Below are 22,003 nucleotides of genomic sequence, written 5' to 3'. Positions count from 1 at the left end.
TAAATAAAACATTAAAAAAAAAAAAGAAAAAGAAAGGAGGGGTGCCTGGGTGACTCAGTCGGTTAGGCGACTGCCTCTTGATATTGGCTCAGGTCATGATCTCATGGTTTCTGAGATCAAGGCCCGTGTCCGGCTCTGCGCTGGCAGAGTGGAGCCTACTTGGGACTCTTTATCTCACTCTCTCTCTCTGTCCCTAACCCACCCTTGCTTTCTCTCAAAATAAATAAATGTTTTAAAAAATAAAAATAAAAAATAAAGTAAATCTTGTCCTAAATGTTCCAGAGCAATTCTGTTCAATAGAACGTTCATTCAGCTCTATCTCTTTACCGTCTAATACATAGCCACAAGCCACCTGTGGCCATTGAGTGCTTGAAATGTGGCTAATGTGCCTAAAGAACTGAATTTTTAAATTTTATTTAATTTTAAATAGCCATATGAGGCTACTGGTGACCATACAGAACAGTATAGTAGTATATTAACATTAACATGGGGTCATTGGATAAGCTTCATGAGGTGCATAAAACCCCTTGAAATTGGGCACAAAATTGTGTGTTCATTTATTCTGTACATAGGTTTCACCAAATTTTCAGAAGTAGCTCTGACTCCAAAAAAGGTTTAGAACCACTATAGCAGAAGTAGTTGCTCCTGTTTGGGCTCTGTGTTTCCTGACAACATAGTTGAAACTAGAAACATGGTGAATTTTACTGTTGGGGTTTTTTTTTTAATGTCATAAGAAAACATCCGAATTCCTTGGCAAAAACAAAAACAAAAAGTTTCCTAAGTTTAATTAAAGTGACATATTATACATTTCTACAACCAACACTATTCCTCCCTTTAAAAAACTTTTTATTTTAATAAAATTGTGAAGTCACATGCAGTTTTAAAAAGTAGAGATATCAAAAAAAAAGTAGACATATCATATACCGTTCACCCAGTTTCCCCCAATAGTATTACCTTAAATAACTATAGTACAACATAACAACGAGGAAATTGACATTAAAGCCAAATTATGGAAAGAGCTCAAGTGTCCATTGACTATCAAATGGATAAAGAAGATGTGGTATATACACATAATAGAATATTACCTGGAAATGAAAAAGAAATGAAATCTTGCCATTTGCAAGTGTATTATGCTAAGCGAAATAAGTCAGTCAGAGAAAGATAAACATCATATGAGTTCACTCATATTTGGAATTTAAGAAACACAACAGATGAACGTAAGGGAAGGGAAAGAAAAAGAAGATAAAAACAAAGAGGGAGGCAAACCATAAGAAACTCTTAAATACAGAGAAGAAACTGAGGGTTGCTGGAGAGGTATTGGGTGGGGGGATGGGCTACTTGGGTGATGGGCCTTAAGGAGGGCACTTGCTGGGATGAGCACTGAGTGTTACAGGTAAGTGGTGAATCACTAAATTCTACTCCTGAAATCATTATTATACTATATGTTAACTAACTTGGATTTAAATTTAAAAAATAAAAATACAATTAAATAAATAAATAATAAATAAATTGACCTTGATACAATCTACTCATCCTATTTGGATTTTATTAGTTTTAATGCACTCATTTGCATGTGCTATGCGACCTTTATCACATGTGTGGATTCATGTGCCATGGCCACAGTCAAGATTCAGATCAATTGTATCACTACAAGCTCCCTCATGTTGCCCTTTTAGAGCCGCACGCACCTCTATCCCATACCCTGTCTTTAACAGTGGGCAACCACTAATCTGTTCTCCATTATTATAATTTTTTCATCCCCAAAACGTTATATAAATGGAATCATACTGTATGTAGCCCTTTGGGATTGGCTTTTTTTTTTTTTTAAACTCAGCATAATTCTCTGGAGATTCATCCAGATTGTTCCGTATAGTCATAGTTGATTCCTTTTTATTAGTGAGCAGTAGTCTGTGGTATGGATGTACCACAGCTTAACCACTTGTGTATTGAAGAACACCTGGGTTGTTTCCAGTTTGGGGCAATTATGAATGAAGCTGCTACGAACATTTGTATTCAGGCTTTAGTGAACATAATTTTTCATTTATCTGAGGTCAAGACTCATGACTGACATTGCTGACTCATGTGGTAGTTGCATGTTTAGTTTTATGAGAAACTGCCAGATTGTCTTCCAGATTGGCTGTACCCATCAACAATGTATGTGTATATGTGAGCCAGTTTCTCCACATCCTCATCGTCACCTTTGGTGTCACCACTTTTTCTTAAGCCATTCTGGTAGGCACACCAGGATATCACATGTGGTTTTAATTTCCATTTCCCTAATGACTAATGATGTTGAACGTCTCTTCAATGCATTTACTTGCCATATTCTCTTTGGTCAGATGTCTGTTCTTGGCTCAGAGAAAAAGTATCCAAAATAGGAAGGGGTTCTTTTTATGTAGAAATTGGAGTAATATTGGTGGCTAATGCGGTTTTACAAAAGAAACTAATGCTGTTAAGTTGGGAATTGGTTATTGGCGATCTGCTAAGATAGAAGCCCTAACAATAATTCTTACCCCTGCGAAGCTGTTTCTGTGGAGAACTAGGAACATGAGATCCCGGCTTTTTGATACCTTGACTATAGAGAGAATTGAGAGAATACAAATGAATGGAAAGATAAGAGAGCTTTTTGTAGGTGTTAGATTCAGTCATTTCATGAATACATTTTCCAGCAAGTACCGGTAGAGCGGATATTTTATATTTTTGGTATGCTTTTGATATATTTGGATGCCGTTTGTTGCCCTGTTCTAAGAGTCACAGTTGTATCCTCACCCTGACAGAGTCCAGTCTACTTCAGCTCTGGCGGAGCAGCATAATTACCTGTCGGCAGAACTATTACTCTCTTAAAAGAAGAGTTTGAATCAAAAACCTGCAACGACTGACCACTGCCTAACAAAATCAAGACCAAATTCCTAAATATGTATTCAAGGTCAATAAAGCCCTAACCTACATTTTCTGCCCTCTTTCCCACTCTTGTGCTCTAATCCACCTGAAACAATGTTTTCTTTTTTTTTTTTAATTTTTTAATGTTTTTTATTTATTTCTGAGAGCGAGCGAGCGAGCGAGAGAGCGTGCACCGGGGAGGGTCGGAGAGAGAGGGAGACACAGAATCTGAAGCAGGCTCCAGGCTCTGAGCTGTCAGCACAGAGCCCGACGCAGGCTTGAACCCATGAGCCATGAGATCATGACCTGAGCCGAAGTTAGACGCTTAACCGACTGAGCCACCCAGGTGCCCCTGAAACAATGTTTTCTAAATCCATTCTGATCTATCCTGACTCTGAGCTTTTGTCCCTGCTATATGCATTACTGAAATCTCTTCCCTCACCATTTGAACCTATAAAAACCCCACCTATCCCTTAAGGCCCTGCTCAGATGTTCCTTTCTCCATGAAATCTCCTCTAATTCCTTGAGTCAGAAGCAAACATCCCTACCTTTGTACTCACATGGGACTTTGTACCCCCTCACAGCACCCATCTCTCTGACGACCCTTTTGTTTAAATGCCATGCCAATGCAGTAACATGGACAAATCTGAAATGCATTTTGCTAAGTGAAGGAAGTTAGACACAAAAAGCTACATGCTGAATGATTCCATTTATCTGACATTCTGGAAAAAGTGAAACCATAGGGACAGAAAACAGACTAGGGGTTGCTAGGGTAAGGGTGGGGGGCAGGGTTTGACTATAAAGGCATAACACAAGGGAATTTGGGGTGTGATGGAACTGTCCTATGTCCTGATGGTGGTAGTCTAGGCTACACAACGGTATGGCTGTCAAAACCCACAGGATTGTACACTAAAAAGGGTGAATGTTCCTGCACATAAATTATCCTTTCACAAAAACAATGGGAAAAATTCATACCAGGCAGCCAACCTGCCCTTCAGCTCTGGCCATCCATTTACTTGTTCTTCAAATGTACTGTAATGTGCCAGGCTAAGAGCTGGGGCTACAAAGAAGAAAAATATGTGGCTCCTCCTCTCAAGGAACTCAGTCTCTCTGATGGAGGTGATTGGTATGTATGTAAATAAATGCATCAGGGTATAAAAGATGCTATGTATAACACAGGCGTGTGTCAGATACGGTGGAGGCATAAAGGAACGAGTGGTCAGATGGACCTAGATTGTGGAGGGGCCAGCCTCCCAAGTTTAGAAATTTATATTTTATTGAATATTCAGTGAGAAGTGACGTAATCATAGCTATGTTTTAATAAGTATAATATGTAAGTAATATGAAGGATGATCTTGGGGGGAGAGACAAAAATCAGGGAGATCAATTAGAAAGCTATTTACAAAAGTCTAAGAGAAAATTAATATCACTTCCCCATTAGTAGACAATTAAGATTGGACTAAGCTTTCAATTAAAGCTTGTATTGCTAATAATTTAGATGCATATAGGCAAAAACAAAGGGAGGGCCCACAAATTTTTTCTTGCTACAATTCACCCCCAGTAGACTGGCATACTTAATGGAGGGACCACGTTGCATTGATCTTTTTCTCTCCCCCAGCAACTATCATAAGACTTTGCAGATATTAAAAGCTCTAAAAAAATGTTTATTGTTCTAATGAACAAATTACGGAACAGGGAAATTGTCTTTTAAATCACTGAAATTCTAGAGGAGAAAATTCTAATTCCTACATGCCTGACGTTACTTACGGCTTACAATTTTGTATGTCAGACAGCCCAGAGGGTCAAGGTCAGTAAAAATGTTTTATATCTAAATTTGTATACAGATTGCAGCAATCAGGTAGAATTAGTCTAGCACCTTTTCCCCCAGAAAGTCTGCCTTTTCTTTGGTCACTAACACAACGCGCAGTGACAGGGGTAAGATTCTGTGAAAAAGAAAATGGATTAACAGCAGACATTATAAATGCACTTCTTTTCTTTTCTTTCTTTCTTTTTTTTTTTTACTATGACCTCTGTCTTGGAACTTTGAAAACCTCTGCTGAAAATGCCTATAAGGAGCATAATTGAAAGCACTGATATAAGATAGCCTTCTTGAAATGTGTGTGAAGTTTTCATCCTACCTTGAATCCAACCAAATAGAAGGTCCAAAAACCAGCAGGGTGCTATGCTATAAACACCGTGTAGGGCCCAGACATATATGCTCACATCAAGTCTCTAAACACTTCAACTATCTGCACCTAAGAAAAATGAAGGCATTTAATGAACTTGGTGGGATTACAGAAGGTAAACTTGACAAGCCTCTTCTTCAAACAAACAAGAGCTTCAGGCTTTCAATTTTTGCTCTCTTTTTTTTCTTTCCCAAAGAGCAAATACTGCTGAGCCACTTCATTGCCTCTGGTGAAAGGCTTTCTGTGGCTCCAGAGTTGACAACATCCAGAATATTAAGCAGTCACTGACTTCCGCGTCTGAACTAGTTTGCTATGAAGAACATACTGATGCTATCTGCACCCAAAGCTACACAGAGACAACTTAGAAAACAGTGTACCCACTCCCTGCTCATTGGCAGATTGTCAGCTAAGGGAGAAGTGATTTTATAGATTCCAGAGTGTGCTGTGGTTCAGTGGATCTGGACATTTTTGTTTTCCTTTGGATGTTCCCCTTAGCATTTTTCCTCATTAAAGTCCCTATGCTTTTACACTGCATGATTTGTGATAAAGTCAAACCAAAGTAATTTTTTGTAGCCACAAAATACCATTTTGTTGAAGGCCTGCTTGTCCCTTGCCTGTTTCCGGTGACCAATATAACCATAACACTTATCTAATTCTGGTGTGACAGAACTTAATTACTGTGTGAATTATGAGTGGTAAGCCAGCCGATTTCAGCTGTCTCAACCATGTGACAGCACCCAGTCACTTATTGCCAAATAGTTGTTTACTACATGTTATTGATCAGTTTTGAGCCCTGGCCAGCTGTGGCTAATCCAATGCATATAGCTGGCAGCTGTGAATTTGTGACGTTGCCCCTTGGAATACAAAGGCTGCCTTTGCCCCCTTTCAGACATACTTGAGCTTCTAAAGGGCAAACTTTGGCCTCAGTAGGTGATTATGATTATGCACTACAGTATAAGTATGTTTATTCTTAAATTGCTTTTCAGAAATTCCAGCTTTACTAGGAATTATCAAATTATGTTCCCATTAAAAATGAACCCATGGGGCACCTGGGTGACTCAGTTGGTTAAGTGTCTGACTTCAGCTCAGGTCATGATCTCACGGTTCGTGAGTTCCAGCCCCACATTGAGCTCTACACTGGCAGCGCTGAGCAGCGCTGAGCCTGCTTGGGATTCTCTCGCCCCCTCTCACTCTGCCCGTCCCCAACTTGCATGCTCACTCTCTCAAAACAAATAAACTTAAAAAATAAAAATAAAAATGAACCCCATTCTGTCTGTAGGTTTAAAAAAAACCCTCACTGTCCATGTACATTTTTTTTTCCATGTACAGTTTTAAGAACTCAACTCCTCCCTAATTTAGCAAACTGCTCCTATCCATGCCTGCCAGGCTCACCCTCCTCTATAGCTCTTCTGTCATTTGTCCTAAGCTGTGGCAAGGTCACAGAAACTTCTTCAGATATACTATCTGAGTTGTTAGGCTTTAATCTGAGGGAACATTAAGTGGTTCAAAAATATATCTGTATAGTTTTTCATTATTATTATCCCTATTTTATAGTGAGCAAGAAGAAAGAAAAACCGGGGCACCTAGGTGGTTCAGTCGGTTAAATGTCTGACTTATGATTTTGGTTCAGGTCATGATCTCCCGGTTTGTGAGTTTGAGCCCCGCATCGTGCTCCAGCCTGCTTGGAATTCTCTCTCCCTTTCTCTCTGCCTCCCCCCACCCCCACTTGTGTGTGTGCTCTCTCTTTCTCTCTCAAAGTAAATAAATAAACATTTAAAAAAGAAGAAGAAAGAGAAACTTACTCAGTGTCACATAACAAGTCAATAGCAAATTTAAAAATAAAAGCAGAGGGGCGCCTGGGTGACTAAGTCAGTTGAGCGTTCAGCTTCAACTCAGGTCATGATCTCATGTCTTGTGGGTTCGCGCCCTGCGTTGGGCTCTGTGCTGACAGCTCAGAGCCCTGAGACTGCTTCGGGTTCTATTTTTCCCTCTCTCTCTGCCCCTCCCCCACTCTCACTTTCTCTCTCTCTCTCTCAAAAATAAATAAAAATTTAAAAATTAAAAAAATAACAGCAGAGGCTGGAGTGGGGCGCTCTGTGGATCTAGTCTACTGAGTAGCAGAATGGATTGGAACTAAACCTCAAATATGTGTTCATATCTATAGGGCAAATTCATTAAAAACATTGTTCTCTCTCATTTTCCCCAAGTAATTGCTTTTCTTTCTTTCAATAGCGTAGACATAAATCTCTTGTGGTCACAGATTTAATTCTTCTGGAATCTTCATCTTACTAGAAACCTGAAAAGGAAGGAGAGGAGACTGCCTGAGACCTGAGGAGTTACCCAAGTAGGTTGTCCTGATGCTGGCAGTGAAGGGAGGGTAAAAATCAATCATGCCATGTCCATCATTTGCCCCCAGCACTGGCCCTGCCCAATGTTCTGCCAATGCCCTTTGTGTTCCCCATACCTTGGACCCTTCCCCACTCTTGTTCCTATTTAGCAATCTGGGATTTCCTCAGTCATCTCCCCCAACTCGATAGCTAATCTAATTCCCAGTAGCAACCAAGTTGACACAATTTAGCACAAAACTTCTGCATTGTCATCCATCAATACCATTCCTTTCTGTAGTCATTTTCACCCATGGACATAAAACACCCTTTCTGCATGTAACATGGACGTGTTCAGGCACTGCCCTCCACACACTCATGGGAGTGAGTAAGTGTTTATAAATGATGATGAAGCACTTGACTAAATGTACTTTCATAATCTCTGTTTGGGAATTTGGGGGCTGCACAGCAGGAAATCAGGGCACTCTGGTGAGGGAGTTCTTAGTTTGCTAAAATATGTTACTGGATGTGGTTGTAAAACACCCATTCTTTGCACCCTGTCATAATATCCTTACTATGTAGGTGGAGCAATAGTATAGCGGAGTGAAAATGGCATAGAATTTGGAGTCATATCCTACTGTGAATTCCTACTCTGCCACATGCTGGCTGTGTGACCTTTGGCAAGATACTTTACCTCTCTGAGCCTCATTTTCCTCATCTGAAAAAAGTGGGAATTATAATAGGATTTTATTACCTGTTAGAAGAATCAACGTATATAATTCATGCATGTAAAGTATCTGTCACATAGTAGGTTTGCAATAAATATGTTGCCTTCCTACCTCTGTTTTTGAAGGTACTATTGAATAGAGTGGAAAGTGGTATAATGGGACAAGAGTAGTTTTGATCTAAGATGGGTCAAACTCCAATTCTGCCTTTTGGTTACCACGGGTGGCCTCAGTAAGTTACTTAACCTGAGCCTCGGTTTCTTCTTCTGTAAGACATAGCATTTATGTATCTCATAGGTAGAAAGTACCTGGCCTATAGTGGGTCTCAAGGGTAGCTATTAAATGGGGGCACCTGGGCGGCTCAGTCAGCTAAGCATCTGACTCTTGGTTTTGGCTCAGGTCACGATCTCATGGTTCCTGGGGTTCAAGCCCAGCATCGGGCTCCGCACTGACACCATGGAGTCTGCTTAGGATTCTCTCTCTCCCTCTCTCTCTCTCTTTGAATAATCTTTTTTATTATTGTTAAAAAAGGGTAGATATTAATGTTATGGAGATGAGAAGACTGTTTCCGAGACAGCATACCCACTCTTGGAGATCCCTTCTCTGAAATTCTGTCCTCTCTTTGAGTGCACAAAAGCTTGGTGTAAAAAACAATCCCGTTTTCTAGTAGTTGTATACCCATTTGAGTTGACTGAAGTTTACCTGCACTCAGAAATGATGTTATTTGAAAGTATGCAGCACCATCACATTTTGGGCTTTTTGCTTTATTTGCTCACTCTCTGCACACCCCCATCAATTCCTTCTTGCTATCCATAGAACAGCTGCCTGGAGCAGAAAATTGTTGCTATGCCCTCTCTACACATTCTCTACACCTATATGAAGAGCCGTGTAGGGGCGCCTGGGTGGCTCAGTTGGTTAAGCATCCAACTTTGGCTCAGGTCATGATCTCACGGTTCGTGGGCTCAAGCCCTCATCGGGCTCTGTGCTGACAGCTAGCTCAAGAGCCTGGAGCCTGTCTTCAGATTCTGTGGCTCCTTCTCTCTCTGAACCTCCCCTGCTCATGCTGTCTCTCTCTCTCTCAAAAATAAATAAAGCATTTTAAAAAAATTAAAAAAAAAAAAAAAGAGCCGTGTAGACATGACATTGCTTAGATGCCAGGACACTATTTGTCCCAGATGGTGCTTGGCCATTTATTTAATGGTAAGGAGCCAGATGTGATGTCTCACTTCTTGCAGACATATTAAACGCTGAACCCTGTTGTCCGTCTCTGCACCTCTGCGGAAACTCAGGGTGATTGGAAACGTAATCGGTCACAATGGTGCCCTGCTGTTGCTTCTGCAAGATGCTGCTCTGCTTATTAGTTCATTATTTAGATGGCACACTGCTCAAGGCACCTTTCAGCTCAGTGCTGCTGATACAAATACCTTGGCAGGGTTACTTGAGGAATCCCAAAAGGCTCCTGGCAAATACAGTTCCTGAAATGCATACAAGAAACATTTCACTTGAACTTGCTTTGGTATATGGCCATGATAAAGTGTGAAAGCCACTCTCCAGAGGGAAGATACGGAGTCGTTATCAGCTATTAATACTTAGAGTCAGAACTGCATTGGAATCCTGATTCTATTACTAGTTATATGACTTCAAGCAAGTTGTGAATTCTCTCTAGGCCGGTCTCCTCTTCTGAAAACGGGGATAATAGTGGATGATTATGAAAATTAAATGAGATAATGCACGGACAGTACACAGCAAATGCTCAATGAGCAGTAGCTGTTATTAGTCTTACGGACAGTAGGACCCCGAGGGAATACTTCTAGGGCTAGTCCATTTGGTTGGAGGGTCAGGAATAAGGTGAGGTCTGGTACAGGGAAACTGCTCAAAGCAAACGTCCTGGTGCAGTGGCAATACAGCCACGAGTAGCAAGGAAACTCTAGGGAGCCGGGCTTGCAAGAGCTGGGTGGGAGGAAGAGGAAGGACCAAAGCAAAGTCAAACTACACTTTCATGAACTTTCCAACAAGCGAAGCGTAGTACTATTCAGGATGCGATGCTCTGTGAGGTAGTGAACTCTGACACTGGGAGTGTTCAAGCAGAACCTGGGGGCTGGCTATCCATCAGGAATACCCTAGTCTGCCCCAGGGCTTCTCAAACTTGTGTGTATGAGTACAGATCATCTGGGGATCTTGTTAAAATGCTGGTTCTGACTCAGCAGGTCTGGAGTGGGACCCAAAATTCTTCATTTCTCACAAGCTCCCTGCTGACGCTGATGTTCCTAATCAACAGACCTCATTCTTTTAAAAAAAATTTTTTTTTGGCTTTAAAAAATTTTTTTTAATTTTTTAATTTTTTGCAAATAGTTTATTGTCAAGTTGGTTTCCATATAACACCCAGTGCTCACCCCCACAAGGGCCCTCCTCCATGCCCATCTCCCCCCCCCCCCCCCCCCCCCCAGTCCTCAGTTTGTTCTCATCATTCAAGAGTCTCTCATGGTTTGCTTCTCTCCCTCTCCCCCTCTATTTCCCCCCTTCTTCTCCCCTTTGGTCCTCTTTTAAGTTCCTCCTAATCCTCCTATATGTGCAAACATATGGTATTTGTCCTTCTCTGCCTGACTTATTTCTCTCAGCATAACACCCTCAAGGTCCATCCATGTTGCTACACATGGCCAGCTTTCATTCTTTCTCATTACCATGTAGTATTCCATCGTATAGATAAACCACATCTTCTTGATCCATTCGTCCGTTGATGGACACAGGCTCTTTCCATGTTTTGGCTATTGTGGAGAGTGCTGCTATGAACAGTGGGGTACATGTGCCCTATGCATCAGCACTCCTCAACAGACCTCATTCTTAAGAGAAAGGCTCTGTTGCAGTTTGAGAAGAAATCACAGACAGACAGAGGGATATGATTGGGGAAAGCCAATCATAACGGAATTACCCAGACAAGTCTCCACAGAGTGGAAGGACTTTGATGTAGTCGTGATATGCATTCTGGTTCTTAACTTTGTAGGTTTTGAGATTTGATTGGTAGTGTAACTAGGGACTGGGCTCCTGGGGACTGACTCACATTTAACCAAATTCACAAGAGACCAATATCTACGCCAGAATGCAACTGATTAATTTATAATGAGAAGTATAACTTCCAAGTGGACCAGATACTAGTGTTTGCTGATCAGTGCATTCTCTCCCTATAGGCATATTCACACAAGGAGCTAGATGATAATAAGAAGGTTGCTTGATGAGGATGGACTCATAGCAAGGGGAGTAAATAGGATGATTTTAATAGTTACATGTTTTTAAGCTATAATAGTGTGATATCTCCATTTCCACAGCTGGGCTAGACCTCCAGAATAGTACTGCGGATGTTAGCTTTCTCAGTAGTCTTTCTGCCTCCTGTCTTGTCTTCATACAATCCAGATGATCTATTTGAGCCTAGGTCTGATAATAATAATTTACTTGTTCCCCTGACTTCAATATAAATTCACAATTTAAAACATTACAAAATGCTTAAAACATAGAGACATGGGGCACCTGGATGTCTCAGCTGGTTGAATGTCCAACTCTTGATTTTGGCTCAGGTCATGTTCTAGGGTCCTGGGATCAAGCCCTGTGTCAGGCTCCACGCTGAGCATGGAGTCTGCTTAAGATTCTCTCTCTTGGGCGTCTAGTTGCTCAGTTGGTTAAGTGTCTAACTTCAGCTCAGGTCATGATCTCATGGTTCGTGGGTTCAAGCCCCGCATCAGGCTCTCTGCTGTCAGCACAGAGCCTGCTTCAGATACTCTGTCTCCCTCTGTCTCTGCCTTTCCCCTGCTAATTCTTGCATACACTCTCTCAGAAATAAACATTAAAAAAAAAAAAAAAGATTCTCTCTCTCTCTCTCCCTCTGTCCCTCTTACCCGCTCATGCGTGCTCTCTCTAAAAATTAAAAAAATTAAAAAATAGAGACAAGTTGAAAAAATAGTACAGTGAGCACCTATAGACCCACCATCTAGACTCAACAATTGCTAACATTTTGCCATATTTACTTTATGTAAGTGTGTGTGAGAGCGTGTGTGGACATATGTGTTGAGTCCACATTCTTTAACACAATTTTCTAAACTCTTCATATTCTGGCACAACCTACTTGACTAGCATCACTTTCCCTGGCTCTCCCTTTGCAACTTGCATGCCAGCCATACTTAACTATTTAAGTTTAGTTCCCTGAATGCTCCTGGTGGTTTCATGTAATATGTTATTGCCTATTCCTGAATATCCTTACTCCCTTATGCTTGATTAACTCTGTTTGTTCTTAAAGACTCAGCCACACCCATGTTGCCATAGCACCCTATGGTTTTCTCAGTCATTAACAGTTATTAAACTGTACTGTTATTGTCTACCTCCCTGACTTTCCTACTAAACTATGAATTCATTGAGAGTAGGGACTTATTATTTTTTGGTCTCTGTATACCTATGTCTCTCCAGTGGCTTGCACTTGGTAGGTGTTCAATAATCAGAAAATCCAACTGCCCACCGGAGGGTTCTACCTAGTTACATGATAGGCACCTCAAAATCAACACGTCTATACTGAGCTCATCTCTCTTCCCACCCTTTTGCCCATTTACAGCTCTCCTCTGGGGCTCCTGGGTGGCTCAGTGGGTGGCTCCTAAGCTTCTGACTTAGGCTCAGGCCATGACCTCATAGTTCGTGAGTTCAAGACCCGCATTGAACTCTACACCGACCACGTGGAGCCTGCTTGGGATTCTCTCTCTCTCCTTCTCTCTCTCTCTCTCTCTCCCCCCCATCCTCCCCGCCTCTCTCTCACTCTCAAAATAAGTAAACTTTAAAAAAGTAAATAAAGCCCTCCTCCTGACTGAATGCCATCCAGTCTTCCAAGCCGAAAACCTCAGAGCAATCCCCAACTCTTCCCTCTCTTTCATCCTCCAAAATAAATTTCCAATCTGTCCACTTCTTTTTATCTCTGCTACCTGTCTAGGCTTAGCCACCTTCTTCTCTCACCTGGAGCACTGCCAAAAATCTTCTGTCTGGGCTCCCTGCTTCTTGTCTTATCCCCTCCAGCCTATTATCCACAGAGGAGTCATAATGATCTCTAAAATTCAGAGCTGATTATATTACTCCATGTGTAAACCCTGATTGTATTACCTCCTGCTTTTGGATAAAGTCCAAACTCCCTAGCTTTAACGAAAGGACTCTAGAGAACTGACCTCTGTGCACCCAAAGAACTTTGTGTCTTGTACTCTCGGTTCCAACCATTTTGTGTTTATAGAGTCTGTAGTGCTTGTTGTCCCCCAACATTTTCAGTTTCATGCCTCAGTGCATTCCCTTGTATTGTTTTCTGCCTAGGCAGGCTAACCCTCTCCAAGTCAGCATGCACAGGTGTTACCTCCTCCGGGCAGCTTTTCCTTACTCCCCAGCCTGGGTAAGTTTCCTCTTCTCTATTGCCCGTTACTGCCCTGTGCATACCTCTGTCATAGCGCTAACACCACGCACATATAGCCCTCTAAACTGCAATGATCAGTTTGCTTGTTTGTCCCATTGAAGCTAATTTATGAATTTTTTGAGAGCAGAGGTTGTCTTACTTGGTTTTTATTTTATTTTATTTTATTATTTTATTTTAGCCCAGTGCCTAGTCCAAGGCTGGCATATAGTAGATGTGCAATAAATACTTGTTTAAGAATGAATATTAACACATGTCTCTCCAAACCTCATTTTTGTAGATGCCTTATAAAAGATCTCTTTAATTTTCTTAATATTTATTTATTTTTGAGAGAGAGAGAGAGACTGAGTGCGAGTGGGGGAGAAACAGATGGAGACACAGAATCTGAGGCAGGCTCCAGACTCTGAGCTGTCAGCGCAGAGCTTGGCGCAGGGCTCAAACCCACAAACCATGAGATCATGACCTGAGCTGATGTCAGATGCTTAACCCACTGAGTCAACCAGGCTCCCTAAAGATCTCTTTAATTTTAAACACATTGTTTCTTTAAAGTACAACATAGTTGATTCCCACATAGGTAATGGTTACTGAATAGTGTTCTTCACCAACAAATTCAGACAATTTCTGGAATTGTACTATTTCTTAGAGATGGTTGATCCTACCCTTTCCTTTTCCTCTAGGTAATTTTTATCTCAGAGATAAGCATCACCCATAGTTGGGGGTGCCATGCTATTGGCCTCACATACCGCCTTGATCTCTAATGTCCCTTTTAGTATAATAGGGTTCCTATTTCACAGAATTTCCCATTTAATTTGGATTCTAGGTGCTGTTTAGTTATGATGTGAATTTTCCCCTAGGTTTCTCTCAAGCCATGAAAATATCAAGTGAAGAACTGTCCCATTGCTTAATCTTTGGGAATAATATTGATTAAATAAATGTTGGGCCAGGGACGAAGGGGAGTGATTGGGAACTTAACAAATACTGGGCTGGATAAAGTGAATTTTGTCTCTTTGAACTGACAAAGTAGCTAAAACTGAACATCCAGAACATCACTGTCTCTGATTATTATCTCAAAGTGACAACTTTAAGATTATTTACAAGGTATGGGGTCCCTGACCCTATTTAATAATAATAGTATTTAACAGATATACTTTTTACACTCTGTTGAGCACTGTTGTAAGTGCTTTACATGTATGAACTCATTTAATCGTCTGAGTAACTTTATGAGGTAAATGATATTACTATCTCCATTTTACAGATGATGAGGAAACTGAGGCACAGAGAAGTAACTACCCCAAGGTCAAAAGTTATCCCTAACTGTTATACAACAGGTGTATTAATTTAGTTTTGTCCAATGCGTATTTCTCAAGCGCCTCTTAAATGCAGTAATTGACAGGGCAGATAAAAATTGTACACTTTAAGGAGAAATCATAATGCAATAGTGCAATAGTGAATCACCAAGGTGAGTCAGGCTCCCTGCAGCTGGTGGGAAATGGGCAAGGATTATGTACGTAAGGTCAGGAATGGCGCAGATGTATAGATTTGGGTAAATCTGTGGAAGATGAAGAGGCTTAGTTCTGATGTGTGTGAAAACAGTAATTCTTTTCTGAGGACTAAGATTACTTTCAGAAGGGGCTTCTGATGCAGTCTAATTGGCATGAGGTAAGCGTCAGAAGGAAATAACCAGGTATGACGCTGGTCTGGGGCAAGAAAGGAGAAAGGTTAAAAAAAAAAAAAGTAACAATGCGCTTTTCCTGCCCCTCCCCCCTCTAGAGAATCAAGAAACCGCCTGCCCCCACCCTGGGCACCCGAATTCCCTTGACTATAACTCAGACCCTTCGGATTCGCGCTTTCTAGAAGTACTTCACATTCTGTCACCTTAAGCCTGAAATGGCCTTTAGGAAAATGTTCGGAGCGAAAAACCTGTTCTTGCAACCCCAAATGGGCTCGGATCCTGCCCGAGAGCTTTTACAGTCGCAGATGGTATACAGTTCCTGGCCTGTCCGTTTTTTAGAACGCGACGCGACACACCTGGCCACACAGTCTCAGCCTACTCTAACTAGCCTGCTCATCCTGTTACCCTTTTAAGAGGCGGATCCCGCAGTGTCCTTTTCTCCCTCCCAGCCACCTCTACCCCCAGTCCTCTGGGCGGAGCTTCCAGCTAAAGCCCCAGAGCCCGACGCGGCCGCAGCAGTCGCGGCGAGGACTGGAGCCGAGAAGAGCTGCCTCTGCCGCAACCGCTTCACCGACGCTACGTGCCTTGCGGCTCCCACCCAGCTCCCGCGCGCGCCGCCCCCTCCCCGCCCCCTCCCCCCCGGGCGCACACCTGCGCCCGGCCGAGGTCCCGCGGAGAACCAGGAGGGCGCGTGCCGGGGGCCCCTCGGGAACCGCAGAGCGCGCGCGCCATGGGGCCGCCGCCTGGGGCCGGGGTCTTGTGCCGCGGTGGCTGCGACTTTCCCCGACTGCTGGCGTGGTGCTTCCTGCTGGCTCTGAGTCCCCACGCCCCCGGCTCCCGGGGGGCTGAGGCGGTGTGGACCGCATACCTCAACGTGTCCTGGCGGGTTCCTCACCCCGGAGTGAACCGCACGGAGTGGGAGCTGAGCGAGGAGGGCGTGTACGGCCAGGATTCGCCGCTCGAGCCCGTGGCCGGGGTCCTGGTGCCGCCCGACGGGCCGGGGGCGCTCAACGCCTGTAACCCGCACACGAATTTCACGGTGCCCACGGTCCCGGGGGACTGGGGAAGCGCCGTGCAGGTCTCTTGGTTGGCTCTCATCCAGCGCGGCGGGGGTTGCACCTTCGCAGACAAGATCCATCTGGCTTACGAGAGAGGGGCGTCTGGAGCCGTCATCTTTAACTTCCCAGGGACCCGCAATGAGGTCATCCCCATGTCTCACCCGGGTGAGTGCAGCTACTACATTGCGCCCCGTCAACCTTCCTCTGAGGCCAGTTTTCGCTCTCTCTCTCTTTTTGCTTGGTGCTGTCTTTCCCCTATCCCTTTCCAACGCCGGGAAAACGAGTGTCTTTTCAGTCCCCACGGAGTGAGGCAGGGTCCTCTCCTTCCCGAGATCTTAGGGGGGTTGGGCGAAAGAATCCTTCAGAATGTGCCTTGTCTGGTGTAAACGGGGTAGAACCAACGGAGTGCGGAGGCTGGCAAGTCGAAAAGGACTGTTTGGGCTCCTTGGGTCGCCTTTTTCCTGGTGTTCCACAAGGGTGCCTTGCGTTGGCTGCTTTGGTGGTGGGCATTGGCTTTGAAATGACTGGAGAGCGACTGGCCTGGAAATCCCTTCCTCACTCTTTTCCTGTTTAACAGCCTCAGGCCCAAGGCAGGTTTTGCCCTCCTCTCTCCCTGCTTCCTAGTATCAAGTACAAGATTGTGTTATTGTGCCCTGTTAACCTCATTGCCGTTTGCGCAGAAACTTTCCCTAGTTTGGGGGCTCTTCTCTGCCCCGCGGTCTCCGGTCCCAAGCGATTGTCGGTACCAGTGCTTTCGTTTGCCTTTGAAAACATCCGATTTCGGTTCTTGAGTGGCCAAACAGGTGATTAACGTTACTGAAAAAAAGAAGAGCTTTGTGCACGAGGCTAGCAAAGGCCTAGACTTTGGGAAAAGTAGTCCAGGTGGGTCTTCAATTTGTGGAGATGGTGTGGGTTGCTGTTTTTCTCCGTTGGGTGATTCCTCCAGAAACCTTCTCCATGTTTGTGATTAGGTAGTCACAACGTATGTATGATACTAAACCCCAAAGGACAAAGAAAAAAAAAATTGGAGAAAAAGGAAGAGACACATAATAGCGGTATATCATAGTTGTTTGAGAGCTGGGCCCCAAGTCAGACCTTGGTTAAATTCCGACTTCATTGCTAACTAGTCCTGTGACCTTGGGCAACTTACTTGAAGTCGTTGAGTCTGTGTTCCCTCATCAATCAAAAGGGAAAGAACTAAAAAACTACTCCCACAGGTTTGCCTTGAGGATGAAATGAACTAACGCTCATAAAGAGTTTAACACATCATCCTTCTCAGTAAAGGCTAGCTGATACAGGATTAGCCTTTTAAGGAGTCACTGGAGAGGTGAATCTGCTTACTTAAGTACTAGACGTTTTGTGTTTTTCTTAAAGAGGTGAGTTTAGCCCCTGCCTGGAGAGCACTTGCATTGGCTGGGTGATTAAATGGAAAGAACACTGAACTGGAACTCAGGAGATCTGAGTTCTTTCAGTCTCTTCTCTGCTCCTAGCAGCTTTGTGACCTTGTGCAAGTTACTCACTAGCCAAATGATAGTATAGAGGTAGGAGGTGGAGGCCAAACTGGCAGAGTGTTCAGAGACAAAAGCGAACGAGATGAACTCTTCAGATCCCTTCCAGCTCTAAAATGCTGCGATTCTTAGATTTTAATATTGATTAAGGGAGCAGCTGTATCTCTCTTGGTTGATAAGTCATTGATTAGAATGAAATTACGTTTTATTTTTTTTAATGTTTTATTTATTTCTAGGAGAGAGAGAGAGAGAGCGTGAGCAGGGGAGGGTCAGAGAGAGAGGGAGTCACAGACTGAAACAGGGTCCAGGCTCTGAGCTGGCAGTCAGCACAGAGCCCGACGCGGGGCTCGAACCCACGAACCGTGAGATCATGACCTAAGCGAAAGTCGGACGCTTAAGCGACTAAGCCACGCAGGCGCCCCTGAAATTATGTTTTAAAGGCTAATAAAGATGAATAAGGTTTCGGTAAATTTTAAAGTCCTTATGTTTCAATTGGCTATCTAAATGCAAAAGTTTAACTTTGTCTCCTCCAAATGAGATTCATTTGCATGAATGGTTTGAATTGAAGAGTACCCTTTAATAAGACAGTTCCTATTTAGAGCACTTTCATCCTACTTTCTGTTGAGGATATAAGCTTATGTTTATCTGATAGTTTTAAGGGACACTAAAATTAATTTTTGTTGAGCTCCCACTAAACACCAAGCAGTGTACATACATCTTACTTATATATTATTCAGAAACAATATGGTGTACTACGAAAAGCCCTGGCATTATAGTCAAGAATGGGTGTCGAATTCTGGATTTACCACACAATAGCTTTGTGCCCTTGCTCCGGTTCTTTAACTTTACTGAGTCTCAGTTTCTGCATTCGTAAGATAGAGATACTTACGTTGCTGGGATTCTTTTTTTCTTATTTTTTTAATTTAAAAAACTTTTTAAATGTTTATTTTGGAGAGAGAGAGAGAGCGCGCGCGAGCGAGCCTGAGTGCAAGGGGGGGGGAGGGGTAGAGCGAGAAGGAGACACAGAATCCAAAGCAAGATCCAGGCTCCAAGATGTCAGCACAGAACCTGGTGTGGGGCTTGAACCCATGAACCATGAGATCATGCCCTGAGCCAAAGTCAGATGCTTAACCGACTGAGCCATCCAGGTGCTCCTACACTGCTAGGATTAAGGATAATATATGTAAACCACCTAGCAGATAATAATTACACTCAATTAAAGTTGGCTATTACAGTAGGTTAAGGCCAACAAGATGCAGAAAACCTACAAATAGATGCTTATGCAGCTGTCAGTTTAAATTGAATCATGGCTGTTTTGTTTCAAGATACTATCTAGAAATAAAGGCCTAAATAAGCACTTAATTAAATAACACTCAGAAAGGTATTTTGAGACTTTAAAAATTTACTACTGAGATGATAACTATAGCAAATTTCACCATTAGGCTAACTAGCCATAAAAAGCTAGCTGGTTACTTGAAGTATAGAATCACAGTTCGTCCTTAAACTCGAGAAACTTCTTTTCAACACAGGGGACAAAATCACTTTACATTTTGTGTATGTGTGTTGTTGAATATTTGTTCCCAAAGTTCTCTATTGTTTGCTTTGCTCATTCCTGAGAGTTAGCCTAGGGGTCATTGTAATCTCTGGTCAAAAACGACTTATCTGGAATCTCAGTGGCGAAGAGGTGGGACTGAGGTTTAAATGTTGATTAACTCAGTGTATATTGTCTTGAATTACCCAAGGACCACTAAATGTGGAAAAGCCATTGCTCTTGTCTTTATGAAACCTCTCTTTAGCCACTGTCACAGGAGCCTGTGCTTGAATTGTTTGCCCTTTGAGTTTAGGCTGAACATCCATGCTCTTCCCTATCACAGTCCTGGGCACATGAAGACCCATTTGTTTCAAGTAACAGAACTGGTTTAGAGCAGTTGCTTTAACACTTTTGTTTATTGTAGAGGAACTCCACTATATAAAGAGCAATCGGTCAGGAAACTGAGGCTGTTTTTATGTATACCAGAATTTCACAAAAGGTAGTCATAGCCTTGCATCAACACATGTGGTTTATTTCTGTCTCTTGTTTTTGGTTGCAAAGTATCCAGGAAAATCCGTATTTATACAGATAAATAATTGCAAATGATAGATGTTTATTAGCAGGTTGTCTTACAGTCGCTGGATATTTTTCACATCAGATTTATCCAAAATCCTGGAAGGGAATTAGGAGAAAATTTTGGTTTCCAAGGCTAATCACTATTCATATGTCTTCTCTTAAATATGAAAATGAGATAAGCAGCCAAAACTTAGAGTAAGCACTAAAGCCATGTAAAATGTAGGATTGTCACGATGAGACACGTTACACATGTTATTGTGCAACTGACTCTTCTGCTTTTGCCGGGCAGATGGGCCTGAACCTTGCATACTGTCTAATTGAGCACAGCCCACGGGCTGAAGTGCTGTAAGTACTTGCTTGTACAATTTTCCTCGAGTCAACATGTACAGGCATGAATTAATTGAAAGACCTGAGCAGAGCTACAACCTTCATAATCCACAACACATTTATAGGAACTTAAAACATATTCCAGGGCATGACAGGGGAAGCATTGTTTCTGAGGGCTGTAAAAAAGTGAATGAACCAAGCAGTTTAAGTTAATGATTTGGTGATCTCCAATGGGATGTATAAAACAATTGCTTGTATACATTGTTGAAAGACAGTAGAACATATTAAGAGGTTGGGCTCTGCCACTTACTACAGATCTTGGTCAATTTAGGATGAGATTATGCCCCAGATTACCCCATCGTAAATTGAAAATATCAGTAAGTCAAAAATGCACTTAAATACACCTAACCTACCAAACATCATAGTTTAGCATAGCCTACCTTAAATGTGCTCAGAACACGTCCCTTAGCCTATAGTTGGGCAGAGGCATCTAACACCAAGCCTGTTTTATAATAAAACGTGGCTATCTCATGTAATTTGTTGAGTGCTGTACAGAAAGTGAAAAACAGAATGGTTGTAGGGTACAGAATGGATGTAAACGTACAGATTGTTTACGCTCACGACCGCATGGCTGGCTGGGAGTCCCAGGTCGCTGCTGCTGCCCAGTATCTCTGCCGGCATCACTACTGCATATTGCTAGCCCCTGAAAAGATCAACATTCAAAATCCAAAGTTTCTACTGCATGTGTTTTGGTTTGATACAGTCATTGAGTCGATCCATCATTAAGTCAGGGACTTTCTCTCTCTATATATATTTTTAAATATTTTTATTTATTTCTAGGAGAGAGAGAGAGAGAGAGAGCATGAGCAGGGGAGGGTCAGAGAGAGAGGGAGACACAGACTCCGAAACAGGCTCCAGGCTCTGAGCTGGCAGTCAGCACAGAGCCCGACGCGGGGCTCGAACCCACGAACTGTGAGATCATGACCTAAGCGAAAGTCGGACGCTTAACCGACTAAGCCACCCAGGTGCCCCAGGGACTTTCTATATTTTAAAAATCTTTTTCCTTCTCCAAGTTATTTTACTTCTCCAAGTGCTCATTTTCTCCTGTTTAGGATGGTCAAAATAACATACTTGCCTCATAAGTTTGCTGGGATTAAATGAGATAATACAAATAGTGTTTAACACAGTGCCTAGCATATAGGAAGCTACTGAAATTTTTTTTATCATGATCAAGATAGTGAAATAAATGTATTTTAGAAAACAAAAATGGAGTCTGATGTTTATAGTACATACTTTGAAAATGAATAGCCTAGAGTACTAAGGACTCCACACTACCTGAAATCCTAACTTTCACACTTTAGGAACAGGGTGGTGAGTAGACTGAATTCTGCACAAGAAAGTGATCTTTGGTCCCACCTGTGTTTGTCATTCTTTTTTCAAATATTTCTCCCTCAAGATACCAATCTTTTCCTTCACAAAGGACTTCGAGATAATATTTTACACTGATTTATCACCACCCAACCCCTTCTCAACCACTTGACATTTAATTTTTTTTTAATTTTTTTTTTTTTTAATTTCTAGGAGAGAGAGAGACAGCGTGAGCAGGGGAGGGTCAGAGAGAGAGGGAGTCACAGACTCTGAAACAGGCTCCAGGCTCTGAGCTGGCAGTCAGCACAGAGCCCGACGCGGGGCTCGAACCCACGAACCGAGAGATCATGACCCAAGCGAAAGTCGGACGCTCAACCGACTAAGCCACTCAGGCGCCCCATTGACATTTAATTTTTATCGTGA

At 42.6% G+C, this 22,003-nt stretch overlaps 1 protein-coding gene across 2 annotated transcripts in view; it reads left to right on the top strand.

Moving 5' to 3' along the window:
- RNF128 (ring finger protein 128) overlaps nt 1-22,003 on the top strand; it is a 102,167-nt gene that overhangs the window by 27,031 nt on the left and 53,133 nt on the right. Inside the window, exon 1 of one of the 2 annotated variants that reach the window (XM_039233534.1) lies at nt 15,716-16,435. The exons of the other annotated variant lie outside the window; for it this stretch is intronic. Within the exon in view, the coding sequence (XP_039089465.1) occupies nt 15,943-16,435 (493 nt within the window). The 5' untranslated portion in view covers nt 15,716-15,942. Of the gene's footprint in view, nt 1-15,715; nt 16,436-22,003 lie in introns of those variants that run through there. 2 annotated transcript variants of the gene reach the window in all.

The sequence above is a fragment of the Hyaena hyaena genome, unplaced genomic scaffold, assembly GCF_003009895.1.
Source record: "Hyaena hyaena isolate Hyena2069 unplaced genomic scaffold, ASM300989v1 scaffold_77, whole genome shotgun sequence".
Lineage (NCBI taxonomy): Eukaryota > Metazoa > Chordata > Mammalia > Carnivora > Hyaenidae > Hyaena > Hyaena hyaena.
This window is presented reverse-complemented; position numbering and strand designations above follow the sequence as displayed.